The sequence below is a fragment of the Solea senegalensis genome, linkage group LG7 (assembly GCF_019176455.1).
Source record: "Solea senegalensis isolate Sse05_10M linkage group LG7, IFAPA_SoseM_1, whole genome shotgun sequence".
NCBI classification, from domain to species: Eukaryota; Metazoa; Chordata; class Actinopteri; order Pleuronectiformes; family Soleidae; genus Solea; species Solea senegalensis.
This window is the reverse complement of record NC_058027.1, coordinates 11,608,759-11,632,788: the sequence shown is the minus strand read 5'-3', so window position 1 is coordinate 11,632,788 and position 24,030 is coordinate 11,608,759. Positions and strand designations below refer to the sequence as shown.

The following is a 24,030-nucleotide window of genomic DNA, read 5'->3' as shown; positions in this document are numbered from 1 at the left end:
AGATGGGAGAGGGGGGGCGGGGGGTAAACAAGGACAAAAAATGGACATAAATCTAAGTCAAAGTGTTTTTTTGTAAACCTTTAGAAAATATAAATCTCCATCTCGATCCATGTCATCATTAAACTACATGAAGAGCATTGGTTGACTGATAGCACCAACATTTTGAATCAAAACCATTACAGGAATGTTGGAGCCATGTTGTTCGACATGAGTTTGAATCATGCAGAACTTAAAGTGGATCAGATATAAAATGATTATTTATTGCATTAGCTTATTCATTCTGGCTCGATATATTTATATGCACTGGTCAATGAACACACCTTCAGTGAGCAAGGTTTAAACATCCATCAAGTGCACTTTCATTCATTCAGTGACACGGTACAAACACCTTGCATTGTTGTGTTCTGTGCACATAAATGGTTGTAGTGACTGAAAGAAGACTCAACAAAGAGCTGTACAATCTTTGTTTGAATTCTTCTCATTTCTTCTGAATGAGATGAAGATAATGGTGGTATTGTGAAGGCTGTGCAGCAGTGTTGATGTTTCAAGCATCTTGTGAAATGTGTGTGGTTGTTGTGACACTACTATAATTAATTTTTTCATGCAGATTGGCCTCCTTTGTTAATGTGGTTAATGTTGAATATCACAGGTCTGTTCAGTTCGTACATCTTCTCCTCTCTTGTCTGATCATTTCTAGCTCTCTGTGGAGGTGGTGTGGTGAAAAGTGGCCATAGAAATGTGTTCCATTATTGCATTTTTACAACATATTCATGTAGAATAAAAGGCAAAACTGTCATTTTACTGTAGATTTAAAACCTGAAGCTTTTTCATTTTCTCCCAGTATTTGGTTGCTGGTTCGCAAACAGCATTTCAATGAAATGTCATTGAAATACTTTAACTTTTATGATTATGTCACAAAGAAATATAATTCTGACTATGTTTAACAGTTTAATTATAAATATTTATATATCTATAAATACAACCCCCCAAAAGACAATAAATCTATCTGTAAACATAAAGCCACATCTTTTCTTCATTGTTTAGATTTTGTATGGATGTTTTTTGTCTTCATCTTTGTAAAAATCAATCTAATGATGATTTATTGGGCTTTAGTGGAAACAAATTTAAACTACATTTGTATAGAATTTGGGAAAGCCTGATGACTGGACACAAAAAAAACATCTTTCTCACGCTGCCTTTCTGGCAGCTGGTTGAAATATTCCAGGTCACAGGAAATTAAGTGGTACTATTTTTATCAGAAGTTTTTTTTACTTTGTCACACAAGCACTGCACATGAGATCACATAGTGAAAGCAGGATAGACAAGAGTCCTGTTTGAAGCAGTGTTCCTCTATCAGACTCTGCATTTGTACTCTGACAGAAAAATGATGGATTAGACACCCATGTGGATTTGTTTAGCATGTTTCTCAGTTTTGTTTACAGTTTGCAGCCGCTTAATCATTTAATTACCCCCCTCCTTTCCCATGATTTAATAACCTTTCTCCTCCTTTATTCCCAATGTGGCTTTGGCAGAGAGATTCCTGCAGGATCCGCCTTCATATGAAGTCGTGCGCCCCATTAAAGTTGATGCCAGAGGTCACTTCCTGTCCAACTTCCTGTCACATCACGTTCGCAGAGTACAGCGGAGGGAAACCTCAGAGGGACCAGTGGAATTGGATCGAGTCTTCTACCAACTCTGGCACAACGGCGACAATCTGAACTTTAACCTCACACTCAACCCACACCTGCTGGCCCCGAGCTTCGTGACGGAGCGGAGGTATGGTGGCCTGAAGGGCGCCCAGATCCGTCCTCCTCGATCCTCCCAGTGCCATTTCATAGGTGAAGTGTGGAACAGGGCCACTGTGAAAGGGAATGCAGCCATAAGTACTTGCGATGGACTGGTAAGTGGTGACCTGTTTTTATTATTTAAAGTGCCCATGATTTGCTTTTTTCTCTTCCCTTTTGTATGTCATGGAGCTTTTGTGGGTGTGTGTATGTAAAGATCAAAAGCCAAGGTTCATGACAAGTATTCTCTCTCTTCCACAACAAGCTTTGTCCTTGAAAGACCTTGCTTGCATTCCTAACCTTTTTTCCTGTCAAGTAGAGGCATAATTCCATTCACGTTGTGTTGCGATCTATTCTCAGTGGCCACATCTTTTGATATTGTGTTTACTGAATTATTTGTCCAGTCGTCCATTGGCCCCCTGCATACATTTGTTGATACAAGTGGTTATTTGATTTAATTTAAATGTTTTTTTCTCTTTTTCGCATCGTTCTCTGCAAATCATACAAAAGCTGGTTGTTTGTGTGTGAATATTCCATCTGTGATTTCTGAAACACTCACACTCATTCAAAGTCACTTAAATCACCTTTCTTCTTCATTCTGATGTTCTGTTTAAACTTCAGTGGGTCACCTTGACCCTGTCCCTGACCACATCCCTAAATGCATTATGTTCTTGCAATGTGATCGGCTGATTACACTGTGTTACTGAGCAGGTAACACAAAAAGTAGCCTGTAAATGTAAATGTGCAAATATATTGCGATTAACCCAGAGCAAGAAAGAAAAACATTAGTTCCGTATTGTGCTGTTGGGTAAAGTTGAATCAAAACACAAAATTAACCCTATTTACAGTATGTAACATTATACAGGGGTTCTAGCTAGCACATTTTAGCATGTCGGCCTATGATTTACTGAAGTTGAAGACTGCTATGCAAAAGAAAAATTAGCGTAACAGTCTTCAATTGTTTTGTGTGCACGCACACACAGAGACAATGACCAATGCTGTGTGTAAGTGGACAATTTGGGGCAAAATGCCTCTTTGATTATTTGTAGTCTTGTTTGTTCTGAAAGGCAAAAATAGGTTTAGTGAAATGTGTTCTTCATTATACTGTCATCCATCCATTATCTACCGCTTTATCCTCCACTGGAGGGTCGCAGGGGGGTGCTGTGCCATTCTCAGCTGACATAGGGCGATAAGTGGGGTAGTTCGCCAGTCCATCGCTGGGCCACAAACAACCATTCACACCTATGGTCAATAGAGTGACAAATTGACATAATCCCCATATTGCATGTTTTTGGACTGTGTGAGGAAGCTGGAGAATCCAGAGAAAACCCATGCGCACACAGGGAGAACATGCAAACTCCATGCAGAAAGGCCCTTGTTCCAAAGGCAAGCGTGCTAACCACTACACCAATGAGGTGGCCCTATTATCTTTACATATTACCTTCAAACCCTAATATTCCCCCCCCACCCCATCTCACTCTATGCTAAGTTCCCTGCATTACACTAAAATAAAATCCTGCATAGAACCCTGATATTAATGTTTCCTGTAGAAAACAAAACAGAAAAGAAATCACATACATTTCACCCCAGTATCTTCATCACAAAGCGTCATGCCCCACCCACCTACATACTGTACAGGTTTTGTGGAAAGAAAGAGAGATCCCATAATTGTGATTTAATAAGTGCCACAATGGCACTTGATAAACTGCCTCTGCAAAGTTTCAGCAATCCCAAAGCTTAATGGTGAAAAGAAGCACATAATAAGAATCTTATATAATATAAAAAATCTGTATATGTTCAGACTATGGGCACTTGAACTCTGAAACACAGAGGTGTCAACTGCAGCAGAGGGAAGTTTTCAGAGTGAGTGATATACAAGGAATGAGGAGTGAATATCAAAACCATGCAAATGGCTGTTCATACCGCCATCAAATCGTCAACCCACCCTGAGTGGATTCAGCACTTATTATTCTGACATATAAACAGCTTTACAGCAGTCCCAGGATGCAAACAATATGACACTCCCTTACAGTTCAGCTCTCAAAGCAATCCACACTACACTTGTAATTATTAAATTTTTTTTTATTTTTTTTTTATTCTCTTTAATGGATCTGATTTTTGTCACCTTGACTTTCAGTCTTTCACTGTAACCCATGTGACATCACAAAGGTAGTATTGCCTTTCATATGATCATGGCTTTAAAACTTAAAAACAAAGTTGTAAATTAGTGTAATGACACACAAAATTAAAGAGCTGGAGTTTAAGCTGGAGGCTGCATGGTTAATTACCTTACATGTGTCCAGCTGTTTTCATATGACTGCAGGGATGTAATGACCTGAAAGGGTGTGCGTGTGTGTGTGTGTGCGTGTGTGCGTGCGTGCGTGCGTGTTTTAAGAAGAAGACATGTTTAAAGTTAGGCTGAGGTTAGGGTAAGGTTAGAGTCAGGGTTAAGGAGGATTAGGTCAGTAGTAGTTATGATTAAGGTTAGAGTGAGTCTCCAGGAAATTTAAGTCAATGCAATGTCCTCCGAAATCATAGAACCCAGTGAGTGTGTATGTGTACGTGTGTGTGTGTGTGTGTGTATGTGTGTGTTTTACTCATTGACGTTGTCAGCACCAGAAGTTCTCATGGAGAACAAAACCTCGTCCTAATGAAGCAAAACCTAAACCCAATTTCTGAGAAACTGGTTAAGTTGAGAGTTGAATTGTGTTTAGGTTAAAGTCAGGCTTAGGCATGAACTGGTTATTTTTTGTTTTTGTCCAAATAAATGGAAGTCATTGCAGTGTCCTAAGAAGAAGAAGTGTAGCTGCACAAACATGTGTGTATGTGTGTGTTACACTTTAATGTGGTTTGGGTATTGTTGTCAAATTCTAAATGAATCAAGTTACTTGTGTGCAGAAGGAGAAGTCATTTCTTTGGAAGTAAAAATCATCGGAGATGGTTGGCTCCAGCTGGATGCTTCATATTTTAAACTATTTTCTGTCACTGCAGAACAGCTTGTTATTCACTGTGTCTACTGCTGCATTCTAACTGAACTCATAAACTTATAATCACAACATAATTATTGTATGTAACTCTGATTCATGTCTGAACAACTCTAGTCTCGCTATAGCTTCTTATTGAAGCCACCAGTACTGCAAAATAAAATAAAACTGCTTTAAACCAGATCAGTTTGAGTTCAGATTAATTAATCATTTTAAAATGTGATTTAATAAAAAGAGCGTATAAGTTATAATTTCACGATAGATAAAAGATAAATGAAAGTATACACCGTCTACACTCCCCTGTGACACCTGGAGTTTCTGTATTATGTTCTGTCAGAGTTTTTGTTGTTACATGAGGTCCAACTGACTATAGTTACACAGCAATGGAGTCTCTGCACAGAAAGGCTGAGGTCTATACAGTGCCACTGATTTTCAGTACTTATTTCCTTTTTGTTTTGCTTCAAGTCGACAAACATTATGTACTTTGTATGCTGGACTCCACTCACTTGCAGGTCCAATCTGGCTGTGATTTCCATCAAAAATCACCATCATCTATATGAGGTAAAAAAAAGAAAGCTGTCAATTCTCTTTTTTCCCCAAGGGTGAATTCTGCTCTTCTTCACAACAGGGTTGTGATGCTATTAACTCTGGAAAACAGCATTATGTGGTTGTGTGTATACATATATATATATATATATATATATACACATACATACATACATATGTATAGTGAGATTGTGTTGTGTTTTGTTCATGCTGTGTCTAGAGCACTGTGAACGTCCTGTAGATTTTGGCTGCATGTGACGATGCGAGGCAAGCTTCTCTGTGTGGAAAGCCTAAGAATGCATTTTATTAATGCATGAACTTTAGCAATTTTTACTGTCACAGTCACAGTCACAGTCACATTAAGGCACCCATCATAAGAAAATGAGTGTTGAAAGAATAAATATTTAACTATATCATTGCATGCGCCAAAGAAACGCCTTTCACGCCACCGTTATCATCATCCCCGCGCTCTTAATAATAGGTTTATCTACCTTTGACTCCTGCTTTCTCACTTCCCACTGTGCTGTCATGTTTTTCTTTGCAGCTGTCAGAGTGGGATTCTAGACAAAGCCCTGCTTCAAACCTAATTTATACAGTACAGTGTTGAATTCTCGTTAATTGTATCTGCTCATGTGACCCTGACATTGTTTTTTTGAACATCCCATGAAGCCTTTTCACTTATAGAAGTTTTAATGACTGTATTGTTTTCTGAAAATGGCATTATATTCAGATTCACTCTCATAGATCACATCCTGCAAACTATTTCTTTTGATAAAACATAATATCTTAGTTGTGTCTGCAGCTGCATTCTGTGCCTTTTATTATTATTATTATTATTGTATACAAACAAGTTACATTGGTATGTACAATGTCAATAACTAAAACTTCCCACAAAACATTTGCAAAGCGTGTTTGTAAATGTTTGGGTAGGTAACTGTGCTTCTCTTTCTTTTTGGTCCATTTCTCCATGTCTTGTCGTGTTATACAGACTTGGTTTTAGCAACAATTGCTGCTGATTTATGATTATACCCTTTAACTCATATCCCTGGTATTTGGAACTCTGCCATTGTCTTTCCTTTGCTGAAAGGACGCGGGATCCCTCAGTTGTTAATAACTACAGGTCAATTTCTAAGTTGTGTGTTTTAGTAAATGTTCAAATTTGCAAGTGAACAACTGAAATACTTTTTGTAGTATCAGTCTGGTGTCAGGAAGAGACACAATACAGTAACAGCAACTGTTAAAATTGTAAATTACATTATCGAGACACTGGATTGCAAGAAGTAGTGTGCAGCACTTTTTATAGACTTGTCCAAAGCTTTTGACACAGTAGATCTTGGCAAAAAGGTAAGATAAGATAATATAGTCCTTTATTAGTCCTGCAGTGCATACATTTACATTGTTACAGCAGCAAAGACAGTAAAGATAAAGATAATAATAATAAACATGCATTACCAAAACAAGTACAATATATAAAGATATTAACACTAAGACTTTAAAAAAGGTTAAAATAGAATGTATAATGTACATTGCAGACCATTTCAAAATATTTACTGTATGGGCTAGATATTTTCATTATAATCAAAGATAAAAAAAAATGGGAAATGATATGGGTATATTGCCCTTGTGTAAATGTACAGTACATTGCACATAGGGGTAGGGAGGATTGAGTAGCCTGGTTATGTGTGGTCTACTGAGAGCTGTGCTTGTTGTACAGTCTAACAGCTGCAGGGAGGAACGACCTGCGATAACGCTGCCCAGTGCTGTGATGGTGTCCTGCAGGGGGTGGGAGAGATTGTCCATCAGAGATGATAGCTTGGTAGTCTTTCTCCTCTCTCCCACCACCTCCACTCCTCTTCCTGTCTGCAGCTGAGATGCTACTGCCCCAGCAGACCACTCCAAAAAAGATGGCTGATGCCACTCCTGAGTCATAGAAGGTCTTAAGGAGTTCTCCCTGCACTTCAAAAGACCTTAGTCTCTGTGCTTTCTGCTTCCTGTAAAGTGCAGCAGCATGATCAGACTAGTCCAGTTTATTGTTTATCTGAACACACAGGTATTTGTAAGATGTTACTATCTCAATGTCCAGTATCTGGATGTTCATGGGTGTTGGAAGAGAGTGTTGTCTCCTGTGGAATTCCCCCACCAGTTCCTTAGTGTTCCCCACATATATCTGGAGGCTGTAACTGTTGAGATCTTTGGGGTGTGGTAATTTTGGCACCAGTACCACAAACAAGGTCTTCCATATGTGTGGTACTTTCCCCAGTTTCTGGTTCATGTTAAAGATGATCCCTCATAAACCCGCACAGCTGAACCGAGTGGGATTTGAGGAGCCTGGAGCTGATGCCGTCAGGACTTGCAGCCTTCTTCGCCTTATCTTCTTGAGCTCTTTTCTCACCTGGTTAGGTGTGAAGGACAGATTGGAACCGGGAGGTTGTGTGAGAAAAGGATTTGAGCTGGCTTTATAGGCTTTATACTCTAACTGTGGTCTGTCTGAACATGCTGATCACAATCTGTCCAGGTTGGTGGATCTTCCTCTTCTGTTGGTGTGCCCCAGGGCTCAATATTGGGACCGCTGCTGTTCTCGTTGTACAGTATGTAAACAATTTGTGTGATCTATATATTTGAAATACTTCTTTTGATTTTTATGCCGATGACACAATTTTGTGCCTCTGTGAACTTTTGGTTCGTAATCAAACTCACTTTGGTCTTCATTCTCAAAGTACTCCTCTGATGCTGATCCCAAAAGTGCTGAAATTGGGGAAAAAAAAAATGTCTGAACTGATCACCCTGGTGGAATTGAAATCAATTTTAAGGGACAGAGAAATGTGTTTTCTCGGTGGATGTAGCTGCTCTAATTGAGTTTTAATTAGTGACTTGTTTGTTTGTGTTGTGATGGTTGTTTTCTGAATTGTTTTGTTTTGCAAATTTTAAGTGAACTGGTGCTGCCATCTTGGCCAGGTCTCTCTCTTTATCTGATAACAAGTGATAGCATTAAGCATGGATGTGAATTAGGGCTGCAAATAACAGTTATTTTCATAATCAATTGATATGTTGTTGATTTGATTTCATTCATCAATTAGCTGTTTGGTTCATAAGTACAATGGGATATATATAAAATGCTCAAATCTGATAAACTGTCAAAGTTGGATATTTTAGTAATCAATTGGTAAGAGTTGGCTCCTAGTGTAGGAACCAATTTCTTTGTTTGTTTCATTCCATTATTTATTTGAAATAGCTGTGTGATGAAGGCCCAGATCTGTAGGGCAGTGTTGTGGTGTAGTTAAGCATGCAGTCTTTAGACCTTGTTTGATTTGCAGCAGACCATCCTGTTTGATTTGCAGTCCTTAGTTTATTTTCAGTATATCTATTATGACACCATTTTGTGAATCCATCCAAGGAGCTAATAAATGGACATATTTATTTGTAGTGTCTGTTGCTCTCAATCATCACAAGAGCGAATTAAAAGAATGGAATTCACTACACCCAGTGTGAACACACCTCAAAGATGCACTAAAGACGTCCCAAAAGTTGATTTTGTCTTCCAGTGTTTCCCATAGTTTTACATAGGCACGAGTAACATTTTTCATTGTATGCAGCATATCGGTGAAGCCCTTCTCTCCCTCTTTCACACATATACTAACACATTACTACCTCAGCCATCTGCATCCTCAGGCTAAAAAACAATTATGATGTACATGGGAACAGGTGGAAAGTGAGATGTGAGCACTGGAGACAGATGTGTGATTGAACATGATCAGTGTGACACTTGTGCCAAGATCTTCAAATGGAAGCCCTACCTCACAGCACTGCTGTATGCTGTCAACTCCACAAGGACGTTCAATGAAAATTCATCACATGCTGTTGAACATAAGCTTTTATCCATGGTACGCATTCTTTTTTCAGGGTGTTTTTTCTCTTTCTCAGATATAGTGAGATGTTGTGTCGGCAGAGCTATGCACTCTCCCAGTGACTGTCCAATTATCTATAGTATTCATCCATCCATTTTCTCCCACTTTATCCACATGAGGGATATGAGGGGGCTAGAGCCAATCTCAGCTGATATAGCGCAAAAAGCACAGCGATATCAACCCAAACACCAAGAAGAGCTTTTTGATAATTTACTGTGATGTGAAACTCATTTGCCTGTAGCTCAAAACACTTGTTGTGTGTGTTCGCACAATGTGCTACAAAGAGGCATAACTTAGACTGTGGCTGCATGTGGGGACATCCCACATGGTCTCAGACGTTTGAACAGGTTGTTAATGAGAAATGGAATACATTTTTTTTTAAATCTATGAATTACACTGTATTGAATTTCAGTTGTTGTCATTAGTGCTGTCATTGCATTTCAAGTGTACACAGCATTATGCAAATAATTAACTTTTCAGAGATGGCTGACATTCTCGTGGGACAGTGGCTCCTTCTTGTGAGGATGTTCAGTATTTAGAGGCTGTTCGAGTGATTTTAATCGAATTAATGTGCAATCTAGATTACAAAATGTACACAATGCTAATTGCTCTGTCATAAATATCAAATGAATACACCTCCCTGTTGTATTCATATGGCTGTATTTTAAAGAATAGTTTTTGTCCTTTTGGAGTTCAACAATAAAATAGTAAATGTTTTGATGTAACAGAATATAGAAAGCCCAAGTGTTTCATTGTCATGTTACATGATCCCTGAGTTAAGTAAAGCTTATTTAATTGTTGTGTGTGTTTCGTTCAAGTAAAAACAAGCTCTCTTGCCAGAGAGGTCCGTTTGGATGGTGTAGTGGTTGAGATAAACTCCTAAACATGACTTGATAAGCGAGTGCATGTGCTGGAATTTTTGTGTAATGTGGTCACTTGATTGGCCCGGTGCTTTCACTCTCCCTTGGAAAGTTGAACATTTGGATCAGATGCATCCACACTGCACGTTGCCAGCACTTGACACTGCCTCATTCAAACTGTTAAGTTTGAAAACCTTAGTTAAGTGTCTTAGTTATATCTTCATATATCTTCATCTGGGTGTACATTGTTCTTTGGCATTGATTGTACAAGTCTGGTGAGCTGTACTGGTAGAAAGACCATTCTTTTAAAAGATGTTGCGTTGTTTAACATTTTGATAGAGGGAATGGACAGAGCCGTCCTTTTCATATCAGCATATAATCTTGTTTGGACAGTAGGTGAACATTTTGGCCAAGATCTGGTGAGAGGTTAGTGGATTAGTGGATTTTTTTCCCCATTGTCTCTGTAGACCAGTGCTTCTTTTTGTACGACCAACCTCTCACTAAAATGTAGTGACGTCTAAAACATGCAGTCGATTGCTGTGAAGTGCAACCCCTCTGAATTATTTTTCTCTGGGAAAACTGTGTCTGATCACACATCCCATTCACCTGAGGAAGTGTTGTTGTCGTTTAGCACACTTGCACAAGCATCACTGTAATCCAACACGCTCTTGTCAATCACAGATCTGACCCGGTTTAGTGACGTCTGCTCCGTATGCAGATGCCACTTTAATCGATGCTGCTATTAAAAAAAAAACTATCCCGTTCAGCAACAGTTTTGGGCTCCTGACATCTGTGCCACAACATCTGTGAGCCCCTCTTACCATCTTGAGAAAATGTTGAATCAACTGGGTCTGCTCAGTTTTTTTTGTTTTTTAATTAAAGCCACAGAGCATGCATGTTAACTGCTTTAATTATACACTGCTGTGGATATTTATGGAAACATCTGCTTTAATAATGTTGCCCCACGCACATGTTCAGGTTTTTCCGAAGTGTGTCACCTGCCACCTGAATGTCTTGACATAATATCACCAGCCTTTCTGTCACAGCTTTACTCAGTGACTCTGAGGGAGAGAAATTAGCTGCAAACTATAAAGCAAGGTGCAAATGTCTTTATATTTTACTAGTAAAATAGATCCCAGGAAATGAGTAGCCTATGCAGACACAAGAAAATGAAAATGAAATCTTATTTGCTTAACTATTGCAATTCAAGCAGGTCTTACATGTATATATATATTATTAGATTTGTAAATTGTGTGTGTTAATATTGTAATCATGATAGATTTTTGGTATATTGTGCAGCCCTATTATGAATACATGTGCATTTTAAAATAATTTTCTCATTTCCTTGCTTTTATTTTATATATGCGATTCCGTCACCAGACTTTATTAATTTGAAGAGATTGGATGTCGACTTTTTACAAGATTTAACATTTAGCTCAGAGTAAAAATGATTAACTGAACTTTAACTAATCAAAATACATCACAATACAGTGAAAATGTGAACTTGTGCTTTCTCCTTGCATACACAAAATTGAAGAAACTTTTCCTCAAAGATGCCTGAGAAAAATGTAGTTTTTGTTTAGTAGATCGATATGAGAATTACTCCTCCATGTTGACCCTAATTAAAATTTAATGGATATTGATTTACTTTTTTCTTCTCTTTTTTTTTAGACGGGGCTGTTCAGGTTGTCGGATGAAGAGTTTTTTATTCAGCCTCTGGAGAAATTGAGCAAAAAGAGCTCAGCACCACAAGCTCATGCCATCTACAAACGCCATGTGTCTCCTCCCTCCTGGAGTCCAGTCATACAGCCGATCTCAGGGAAACAAGCTCTCAGTGGTACCTGTGGCCTTAAAAGTAAAAGTCACACACACACACACACACACACACACACACTTCTTCTTATGCTTTGTTTAGGCTGTCTAAATGAATGGTGTGTGTGTGTCTGAATCAGTATGGCTCATGGCTGATTAAAATGTTCGTGACACTCTCGTGAGTGTGAGTCCGTCTCCTTCTGATCTACAAAGGTCAGAACTGTAAAAGCACTGAAATTTAGTAGCCCATTAAATTTGCTTTGATGAACATTAAATAAATCTGAGCATCTCATGGTGATCATTGAGATGTGCTTTTAGAGTGAGAATATATCTTTATCTAGAACTTGAATGCATTTTGCGATGTGAACCAGTTTCCATCTGAGGTCAGTGCAGTGGTATGTGGCTAATTGACATGTGTAATGCATTTCACGTAGGGTGTTGTCATTCATGTGTCCAACTACTGAGGTGAATGGAATGTTTAAACATGTTCAAAAAACAAGGTTTAAAAGTACATTTCTAGCCCTTAGTGCTCATGCAGCACGGATATGTGCCACCGGTGCACCCATGGTAAATTGGCGTGGGAATAATACCAAACTCCTTATATGGACATCCTTCTTATGTGTTGTTGAGTCAAATGTTTTATATCACATTTTTATTAATGATATAAAGTAGCAATAATTGTGCAGAAGTCACAAAATAGACTGTTTTTCTTTTCTTTTTCCTCATAAAAACGAGCCAACTGAAATTTGAACTGTGACATATTTCCAAATCTCACACATTTAATCAGATTTCAAACATTTTTAGTACTATTTGCTCAGGTGTGTTTATATATTTTTTCATCAGATTGCCTGCTGAAAAGAAGGATATAAGACACTTTATATTGCACATTCTTATACCCCCTGTATATACTGTATTTTTAAACCATAGTAATGGAAAAAAGCAGCCAAAATCCTGTGTTCTAAGGTTTAATAACATCTACTTGATCTGCTTAATATTTTGATAAGGAGAAGAAGAAAAATAAAGTCAGAGGGACTGCGTGTCTGTTTAGGCCTCAAACCAAGAAAAATAGGAATGAACAGTCAAGATTATATGGAAAAAGTCGAAAGCCGTATCTAAGGTGCTTTGTAAACACACACTGTGCCTCGGTAAGTTTTAAAGCTCCATTTCAAAATCCCATCTCCAGATTCTCCTCAAAGTAGTGAAGACAGTGAGAGACAGCGGGACCGCTGGGAGCGCCGCCAGCAGAGGAGGAGGAGGAGAATTCATCAACGCTCAGTCAGCAAGGAAAAGTGGGTGGAAACGCTGGTAGTGGCAGATCATAAAATGGTGGAGTATCATGGGAGCAAAGCTGTGGAAAGCTACGTCCTCACTGTCATGAACATTGTAAGTATTTGCATACATGAGTACACACACTGGCAGTTAGTTTTGCATTAAGAATGAGGGCAGGAGGGAACACTGAGCCTGGTTCTGGCTGGTTAAAAAACTCGTGTTCGGTCTTGTTTGCTTAATTAAAATATATATAGACATGTGGAGACAAATGTTTTGCTTTCAGAGAGGCTCATGTGAGAGAACGACTTGAATGGCAGCAAAACACTGATTTCATCCACATCCTGTTGACACAGTCTCACCTGTATCTCACAAGCCCGATTCTGAAGAGATACACAAAGATGACATCTCCATCGCATATGTTGGATCACAAATAAATTAATAATAAATTAACAAACTGAGATGCCCATTCACATGGGCACATTGAAGTAAGTTTAAATGCAATAAAAGTTTAAGGAGGCATTAAAAACGGATGCACATGCTGGTGAATGCAAAGGTTTATGAGCTAATGATCATTTGCATGTGACGGTATCTAATAATTTAGTTGTTCCTGGCACATGATTTAAGAAAGCATTGTCCTTTACAAAATGTGATGACCTAACTTGCAGTTATTATCGTAAGATTTAATTTGATTTAAATTGTAGAGTTATAGGGAAAATTACAGAGTTTACTTGATTGAAACTACCATAAAAACATCAATAATAATAATAAAAAGTAATAGAACATCAAGATGTTTTGACTGAGGAGTCACAGGATGTCTAATCAAATGTTTTCATGATACTCTTTAAGACCAGATTTTTTTGTTTTGCATGTGATACTTGAAAATGACAGTAAACATAAATCAGTATGTGTAAAATACAATATATCCTAGGAGTTAGGAGTTAAGTGGTCATATTCTGTGTCTGTTATGGAAAATACAGCTCCTGGGAGTGCTATGAGGGGACAGAATATCAGGAAAAGGAATTCACTGACCGAGAAACCCACGGATTAACTGACTTAACAGATAATAATACACAGAGGAAGCAGCCATTATTTCCCACATCCTCTCATGGTTCTTTTCTGGGACCTTTATACTCCATCTTTGAACTACCAAACAGTTCCGCTTTGCGAAGAGCAGTAAGGGAAACGACCTCTTGCACATGTTTGAACAATTACAAATCATATCGTCTTCCTCACCCACCAGCTGCCCCATTGTCCTGTCACAGAAGCTGTTTTGATGTTGTCATCTTACAAAAGCTTCATATTTGCTTCTGTGTTGTGGTTAGCACAGCCACTGGTATGATTTACAAACATGTAGGAAGCCAGGAGAGATCTCCACAGAAAATAAAACAACTTCCTGTCACATTGTAAATGATTGCATTTCCTCTCATATGTTTATTGATGTGTGTTGGAAAAAAGGAAGATCTTTTTCATGATTGCGGTGTGTAGGCGTGCAGTGGCGCTTGGCTGTCTCGCTTGGTGTAATTTTTACATGTTTTTGTCTCCGTCCTTTGAGCTGTGTGTTTTATGTTTCATATATTTTTATCAACAGCTCCAAAGTGACTGTTTTTAAATACGTTTTATGTGCGCATACAATGACAACGAAGATTTCTGGCAAAATATCCTTAGCACATGTTGTAATGAAAGATGCAATAAAAATTCAATATGCACTTACATTACGGCATTTTAAGGCTTGAGAGGGAACTGTAGATTGAGTACCTGATGAGTATCAGTCTCATGCAGGTATCATATCAGCTCTTGAAATATAAACATACAAGGATAGAGAAAGATAGAGAAAACGAAGACTATCACCCTTTTCATAAATCAAAACACAAAACGTGCACCTAATCTTAAGGAATGTGCTTACAAGAAATATGGATCCTGTTCAAAACATAAACCCTTGCTAAAGGAGACGGCAGAACATTGTTGTAAAACTAAATCTGAAATCAAAACATTTTGTTTACTGATGAGCTTAGGATGTGCAGCAAAAATACACCCTGCTGCTCTGTGAGTGATATCAGGTATAAACAGAGTTTGATGAATGAAGCCCTTTTTGTGTCAAAGCGTTTCTGACTCATGTGACTCGGCTACAAAACTTACGGCGATGTTTTAACCACACGAGAATGCATAAAAAAATCTTGCCCGTACAATAAAACATTTCTTCATTTTCTGCTAGATTTTTTTTTGTGCACTTAGTTGTACATTCAAAATGGCCAGAAATAGATGATAAAGAAAAAGAAAAAGACTAGAACTGGATCACTAGAAAGACAGTGTGTTGGGTTCCGACACTGTCATACAGTACACTTGTTTATGCATTTTTCTTCCAACTCCACACCAAATTCACAGCCACTTGAATCTCATTTCCTCCCCTTTTTGATGCTTTGGTTGAACTTCAGTAGCTCACCTTGACCATGACTACATGCTGAGATGTATTTGAGTTTCTGACATGTCATTGACAGGGAAGATCACTGCAATATCTGGCTGTCAATCAGTGAAAAAAGTTCATTATTCCACAGAATTTGAGCATTAACAACGAAAGTAAACATAGATTCTCTCCTGTGAGCCTTAGATGTAACTTGTATGCACTTACTCTATGCTCTTGCAGTATATGCATTAATATTAAAATAATTTTTTCGAAGTAGATTTGTTTTCTTTTATATGTTTAGTAAAGAAGACTAAGATCATAAGGATGAACTGCTTGGATTGCTTTTGGTCTCTTGAATATTACATTTCTCTGAAGTCAACAAACACGTTATGTAAGCCTGGAATTATATTGCATTGACTGAAACCATCGGTCAGCTGAGCTGAAGCATGCAACCACTAGGCAATAATGCAAGATTTTATTTGTTTTCCAGGTGGCAGGTCTGTTCAGAGATGCCAGTATTGGAAACGCAATTAACATTGTGGTTGTTCGACTAATCCTACTGGAACAGGAAGAGGTAAAATCAATATTTGTGTGCGCTGCTCAGAAGCTCTGGTTTTCACTGGAAAGCGGAATAGAATGTGAATTTGAATAGCAATTATTGGATATTAACAATAGGCCTTTAAAAATAAAAAATATGATTTATTATTTACACATAAATACACAAAATATAACCCACAAACCCTGAACTCTAATGTATAGCTATACTTTGTTCACTTGTGTTGCCCTCACTGCTTCAGTGAAGGGGTATCTTTAAAACAAGATAGTAAAAAAAAAAAAAAGAATGATAAATAAGTAAAACAAGACAGCGAATGAAGCATCTATAGAACTGCTGCTGGTGTATATATTTCCTCCAGTTTGAGTGCTCATGCTAAGCTGAGCTATCTCTGCAGGATGTGGCTTCATACAGTATTTACGGGTATGAGAGTGGTAGATCTATTCATCTAACTCTTAATAACAAATCATGTCTTTTTTTTGTTATTCGTTCCATCGGGAGTTTATATTATATATGAATGATGAAAGCAGTATTGCAAAGCTGAAAGAAGACTGACGTGTCTATTCTGGGCTGCTACAGAGACGTCTTTTGCCAGTGTTACAAATTTGTGGAAGAGGTTCCTGTGTAGATATGAAGACCCACTAAATCCAGCCTGTGTGTACTGATCCTTCTGAAAACGAGTCTAAATATCTTTTCTTTGCCACAAAATTAATTGATTCAATTTGTGTTTTGAGACATTCAGTTGAAGTATAATGTCTTCTGAGTCCATTGATCCAAAATATAAAAGTGAATAAAGTATGGCCTCAATAAAAGCATTGATTCACAGACAGGGTTGATGATGGAACGAAAGCAAAAACACAGCATGTCATTTTTGTCTGATTTACCTTATTTAGGGCTAAAAAGCTGAAAGTAGTAATGATGCAATTTAACTGAGCCCTAATTTCTATGATCCAACCGCAGTTTTATGTTTGAATTTAAAGGGGCATAACCTGCAATTTTTACATTTGTAAATTATACATCTGTATCCTTTTATCTCAACATGTGAATAGGATGAATTAAAAATCACACACCACGCTGACAACAGCTTGAACAGCTTCTGTAAGTGGCAAAAGAAACTCAACATGAAAGGAGACGAGCACCCACTGCACCACGATGTAGCAGTTCTGCTCACCAGGTAATTAAAAAAATCACTTCATTTCTTATTTATTTTAGAACAGGATTCATCAGGACCTGTTCCGACTCACTATTACCCATCCTGAGAGATGTGATTTCAAGAACATGTGACATCCAACCTGTCTGTTGGACTGGATTCACAATACACTCTGATCTGAACATACATTACCATGTGCCATCTTCTTCTTAATCTTTCGGCTTCTCCCTTTAGATTACCACAGTGGATCATCTGCCTCCATCTTACCCTATACCCCTATTCCCCTCAAGTCCTTCTTCACAACATCCATGATCCTTCTCTATGGTCTTCCTCTTTTCTTCCCGCACAGCAGCTCCATCTTCAACAGCCTTTGTCCATTATAATCACTATCCCTCCTCTGCATGTGATGAAACCACCTTTATTTCCAAACCATTCAACCATTTCTAATCCTGTTCATCCTGGTCATTCCCAATGAAGACCTCAGCATCTTTAGTTCAGCCACCTCCATCTCCTCCTCCTAAAGGCCACTGTGGCACTCTCACTAAACCATACATCATAGCAGGTTTCACTACCTACCTGGAGACCTTCCTTTTCACTTTTGCTGCTGTCTTTCTGTCACACATCACTCCTTTAGAAGGCTGACCCCAGGTATTTAAATTCATTCACTTTCCTTACATCTTCACTGTACCACCTGTCTCACTATCATTTAAACACAGGTATTCTGTCTTGCTCCCTCTAATCTTCATTCCTCTTCTCTGCAGTGCATACACTTATATATATATTACATATTCAGGCTCTCGTCCACGTGTCCCCCTACTCTCACTCCAGATTACAATACAATCTGCTAAAAACATCCTCCTGACTGACGTCTTCCGTCAACCTGTCCATCACCATTGCAAACAAGAAGGCGCTCAGAGCTGAACCCTGATGTAATCACACCTCCACCGCAAACCCATCTGTCACTCCAACTCCACACCTATACATGTGTATTTGCATTCTGTGGCTGTAAGTGACAATGCAGGTGTGGACTGAAGTGACAAACTGAGCTGTCCTCTTGGGATCTGATGTCTTGGGCAACATCAAGGGCCTTAATAATTAACAATTGGTTTACACGTGTTATCTTTTAGATTAATACATATATTAATACAAATCTGTGGTTCATTTTTTCTCCTCCATCTTTTTTTTTTTACCTCCCATCATTTTTTTTTATCCGTCTTCAGTCATCTCATCAATTATGGTCTTTGTTTTTCTGTGCTCCTCTGTGATTCACCTTCACATTTCTATCTGACAACACTCTGCCTTTGAAGGAAGGACATCTGTGCGGCCATCAACATGCCTTGTGAGACTCTGGGTCTGTCCCATGTGGCAGGGATGTGTCAGCCACATCGCAGTTGCAGCATTAGTGAGGACACGGGCCTCCCACTGGCCTTCACTGTAGCACACGAGCTGGGCCACAAGTAAGGTTCATCGCACACGTACAAAAACACACGTCTATATAAGCATAAGCACATTATTAGGGTTGGGTATCTTTTGACTTTGTTTTACGATACTGGTGCTAAACCGATAATGGCAATGGTGCCTGAACCGGCAAATGTTTTTTTCATCTTCAATCTAATTATTGCTGGGCACTGTGAGCTGTGCGATTTGGCATTCAGATGAAACAGCGGCTGATGGAAAAAGCTCAATCACCAAAATAAGGCACCACAACAAATCAAATCAGCCACAACAAATGAGTTTGTTTTAGACACTGTCAAGCCATGAATGTATTGAGACTTATTAAAAGTTCAGAACAATTTTTACATTATAATATTTATAATTTTCACTTTATATAGTGTTAAGAACTGAGCTGTAAGTCTCTCTGAGCTGTAAGTCCATTAAAACTTGCTTAAGCTTAAGCTTATTGTATTATTGTTGTTGCGGATCAGTGTAGGTTGACATTATCTTAGTATTGCATTAGTATCTCTGCTTGAATTGATTAACCTGGATGCAGGCAGCTGTGAATCCCTGCTACGTACATCATTCCATCCAAGCCAACCCATCCATAATTAATATACCAGTGGTGACCAAGCTAACAGGTTTACGATGCTGGCAACTGAGCTACAGCAAGTACAACTAGTGTCCTCTCAATTGAAAATTTATATGGCTAGTTAAGTTTTTTTTAGTTTTTATTTTGCACAGTTTAAAAGAAAAAATACAAGATTGACAAAGAATACAAAGTAACATGCAGTGCAGGAAGAGGCAGAAAGCCTAGTGGGCTTATTTGAAGCCTCTACCTAAATAATGTTTAAATTTGACAATATTTAAAAGGAAACACAAAATTAACATACAAAAAAATCATCTAACTATATAAAAGTGATAACAAACTAATAATCACAAATTATATATAATAACAAAAAAACAAAAACAAACATTAATATAAGGAAAAATGTGAGTGTGTAGTGTGTGCGTGTGTGTATGTATGTGTGTGTCTCCATGAGGGAAATATTGGTTTATACCCCTAGATTATTGATTCCTTGATCATGTGTGAATCAAAAATAAAACACAGAGACATGAACAACAACACATGAAGAAAAGCAAATTACAAAACAACCGTTAAATAATCTTTTAAGTGTCTTTTGTAGAATTTTATGGAAGAACAGTTTTTTGCCAGATGGGAAAAGCCATTCCACAATTTAGTACCCCTAAATCTTATTGAAAATTTACCTCTGCAAGTAGGAAATTTAGGAAGATGAAGATCTGAGGATTGGCGAGTTGAGTAGGAATGGACCTGTGAATTTGCTTTAAAATATGTCTTGAAATGCTCAGGAATATTCCCTTCACTTGAGTGTATGTTATACATGAAGACACATATTTGAAAAATATTGATGTTAAAAATAGTAAGAATTTGTAGTTTTTGAAATAAAGGAGCAGATGGGGTGTGTGATTCTGATCGAGTTGCAATTCTAACAAAACGTTTCTGGAGGACCAAGATTTTGTTGAGAGTACTAGGAAAAGTACTTGCCCAAACTATATTACAAAATGAAAGATAGGGATAAATTAAACTGTAATATAGAATATGGAGACAGTTTTTGGTGACAAGCTGACTGATCCTTCTAATTATACCAATAAATGTATTTATTTTTCTGCTAACCCAGTCAGTTTGTTCTTTCCAACTCAAACTCTCATCAACAGTGATTCCCAGGAATCTTGTAGATGACACTTGAGGCATCTCAACAGACTCAATTGAAATTTTGGATATATCTTAGAATATGATTTTTTGCCACTGAAAATGATAAAGTTAGATTTTTTTTATATTCAAAGACAATTTATTTAGTCTGAACCAGGTAGCGTAGGCAGTTAAACCAACATTAGCATCCTTAATCAGTGAACTGAAATTTGAATGAGAGAGCGCGAGAGTTGTGTCATCTGCAAACATTATTGGAGAAAGGATATTAGAGACAATAGACAAATCATTAATGTATATGAGAAATAATAATGGTCCCAGAATTGATCCCTGCGGAACCCCACAGAGTAGTCTGGCTTTGTTAGAATAGCAACCCTTAACACAAACAGACTGTCTTCTGTTGGAAACATAATTTTTTAACCATTTGTGTGTAGTATCATGAAAACATGGGACATGGCTAGTGTGCTTTGCTTTGTTACAGGAAAGGCTTTAAGGATCAGGATTCAAGGATTTATTAAATCCACAGCTACATTTTGTTCCAATAAGGAGAACAAAAAAATCTCAGCTTTACCTTTTGATAAATAATGTGGTTTCAAAAGGTTATATGTAGCTCAAATAAGTTAAAGCAGAGCATCTTTACAGTTGCTTAGCAATACAGTGTGTCTTACAATTTCAAGTTCATTATATGTTCATTATTTTCTGCTCAATTGTGATCTCTTCATTTTTTTTGTTGTTATTCATTCCATTCATTCTGCTGGTAGGATTCAAATTTTTTTAGGTAACTTAGTTCATCTTTTTCTTGACTCTGAATGTAAACATTTATAGCAGATAGATGAAATGTGGTTGATTGCGGAACAATCGCTGCTTAAATTAAGCCTTGAAAATTTAGTATAGGATAAGTTAAAATGATTTGGTCTATCATAATTGATTATATTGACAATTTGCCCCCATTACTACAGTTTCATCTCAATGCTTTTGATACCATATTTGAAAATGCATGACATTTGTAGCGATACCCAGCCCTAATGTACACTATTATTCATGTCTTTAATGTCTTTTTACTGTACAGAAATGGAATGTCACTCTGTATTTAATTTCATTGCAGTTACAGTATTGTTAACACGTTATATGTCCTGAAATCTGAATAAAACTATAGAACTACACAGCAGGAAACATAATCTCTTTTACGCCATCGATCCTTTAGTAATTGGAAATCTGTGTGATTGATAGCTTCATTGTATTTGTTCATCTTGATTATAGTGGTGCAGTCAGTTGGGTATTGACTCAAATTGGTAAGGTATTGACAGATCCTTAGCCTCCACAATGCCGTATGTGTGCATGGCTGTTGCGTATATACCTGGGTAAATGTTCAGGGTGTTTGTTATGCTAAGTGCATGAACAGGCGCTGCACTGACAGGAGCCCATGGTGCATACAAATCTCCTGTTTCCCTGTAAGGAGAGCTATAGTGTCAGTGGTGCGCTTGTAGACTGAGGTCTCAGCATTCAAAATTGCGATTGTGCAGAGTTTTTTTTTTTTTAAAGAACACTGGTGATTCTCACAATTAGAGCCCATTTGGATAAGATTCATGTTATTCTGCTTTGGCCGTATGTCTACCAGGATAAACATCTCGCTAATTATTGAGTGTTTTTATTGTGAAAAGCAGCCTTTCAAGTTTTAGCATTTTTTTGATGAAATGTTGAAACCTCCGAAACATCAGGAAATCCACATGACCGCCTTAATATTACATCAGGCTTTAATTGTAACAATGACCCCTTTGTGGCTCATTAATTCAGTGTTTGTTGGTATTTACATAATGTATAGGCATTTAACAAGTAATTGCCATTTGCTTGATGTAGTAAATTGTCTCTTTTCTATGAAGTGTAACATGTGGTGCTCACTCTCTTTAATTGCCCATTCTGTGGGATGTTCTTTTATGTCACAGCTTTGGGATTCAGCATGATGGCAACGGTAATGACTGTGAACCCATTGGAAAACGACCTTTCGTCATGTCTCCACAGCTCTTGTACAGCACCTCCCTGCCCAGATGGTCACGTTGCAGTCGCCAGTATATCACCCGCTTCTTAGAGTGAGTGTTAAACATGTCTATATTACATACTGACATACTGTACTGCGCAAAAGTCTGTTGTTTTAGCAAGGCTACAGTGACCATACAGTACAATTATTTCTCTCAGTCACTTCATTGGAACACATCCAGAAAACAAGGGAAACATGTTTTGTATCCAGTTTGAACCCTTAGACCATAGAGTATTTTGGCTGCTTTTTTCTATTACTATGTTTAAACATACACTATATGCAGAAGGTATAAGAATGTGAGTGTCTTATATCCTTTTTTTTCAGCAATGTGATGAAAATTTTCTTTCAACTATATAAACACACCTGAGCAAAAAGTGCTCATAATGTTTAAAATCGGGTTGAATTTGTGAAATTTGGAAGTACATCACACTTTAAGAACAAAAAGAAAAGAAATGTGGTTTATTTTGTGACGTCTACACAATTATTGCTACTTTATATCACAAAAATGCTTGAATATGTGATCTATAAACACATAAAGGTTCTAAAGGTTAAAGTGTCCAGTGTGAAGTGGAAACTACTCCTACACTTGAACAGTTGCACAACTCTGGCTCTCTTAAACCTGGAGTGGAACCCTAATTAATACTGTTAAAACACTACTTTTCTCGACATGCTTGAACATTACATGCACATGTTGTATTTCAGTATTACAGACATAAAAACAACAAAGCTGATGGTGCCCTAAGACTTGCATGGTACCATATGACATATCTCAAAGGCATAGTGTGAATACATAAATGCAAAATGTATATAGAATAATATAAAATGAAGGTTTGGGGAATATTCTCATAGATCTGCCAGTCATGTGAAATCTTATGAATGTAATCATATACCCGCCAAGTAGTTCACAGCAGACTAGTCCAGCACATGCGTGTGTGCTGCACAGTCATAATGACACTAGAAGCAGATCACAAAAATCTTTCAATACTTAGTGGAGATGTAATAGTATTTTTGTGTTTGTGCACTTAACAGTTTTCTGTCAGTGTATGTTGAATACTGTACATACACACACAAGTATTAATGCATTTAAAGAAAGGATTTATGGAAATAATAAAACTTGATTACTAAAATCAGTAATTGAGGTTTATTTTGTTTCATAAGGCATTTCTTAAGATAGATTTGTTGTTTACATTTCATCCAAATCCTGACTTAAGGTCAGATGCAGCATCATGTTAATCATGTCATACACATTTCTAGAGGTGTTCACATTTAAGTGTAATTTCACCGTTTTAAATGAATCAAGTCATAACTAACCTGCAGAACTACATACACTGGATGGATCCACCATAGTTTTTTGGTAGAAGATAAAGTTAATATTAATAATAACATAATAATATAATTTACTTGTTAACTAATAAAAATAATAATTTGTTTTATTTATTTTTCTCTTTTAACAAATGTTCAGACACATTAAAACAGTATGAAACAAGCCAAACAGCAGTAACAATACTATATTTTAAAGCTCTGATTTAATATTATGTTTTTATATGATATTTTCCAAGGCTATACAA

The 24,030-nt window shown here is 37.5% G+C and overlaps 1 protein-coding gene across 1 annotated transcript in view; it reads left to right on the top strand.

Moving 5' to 3' along the window:
* Window positions 1–24,030, top strand: part of LOC122772208 (A disintegrin and metalloproteinase with thrombospondin motifs 7) — a 76,181-nt gene that overhangs the window by 2,554 nt on the left and 49,597 nt on the right. The window contains exons 2-8 of the mRNA XM_044029996.1: window positions 1,533–1,900; window positions 11,751–11,934; window positions 13,075–13,274; window positions 16,052–16,135; window positions 17,164–17,288; window positions 18,572–18,721; window positions 22,371–22,514. Of these exons, the coding sequence (XP_043885931.1) occupies window positions 1,533–1,900; window positions 11,751–11,934; window positions 13,075–13,274; window positions 16,052–16,135; window positions 17,164–17,288; window positions 18,572–18,721; window positions 22,371–22,514 (1,255 nt within the window). The remainder of the gene's footprint in view (window positions 1–1,532; window positions 1,901–11,750; window positions 11,935–13,074; window positions 13,275–16,051; window positions 16,136–17,163; window positions 17,289–18,571; window positions 18,722–22,370; window positions 22,515–24,030) is intronic.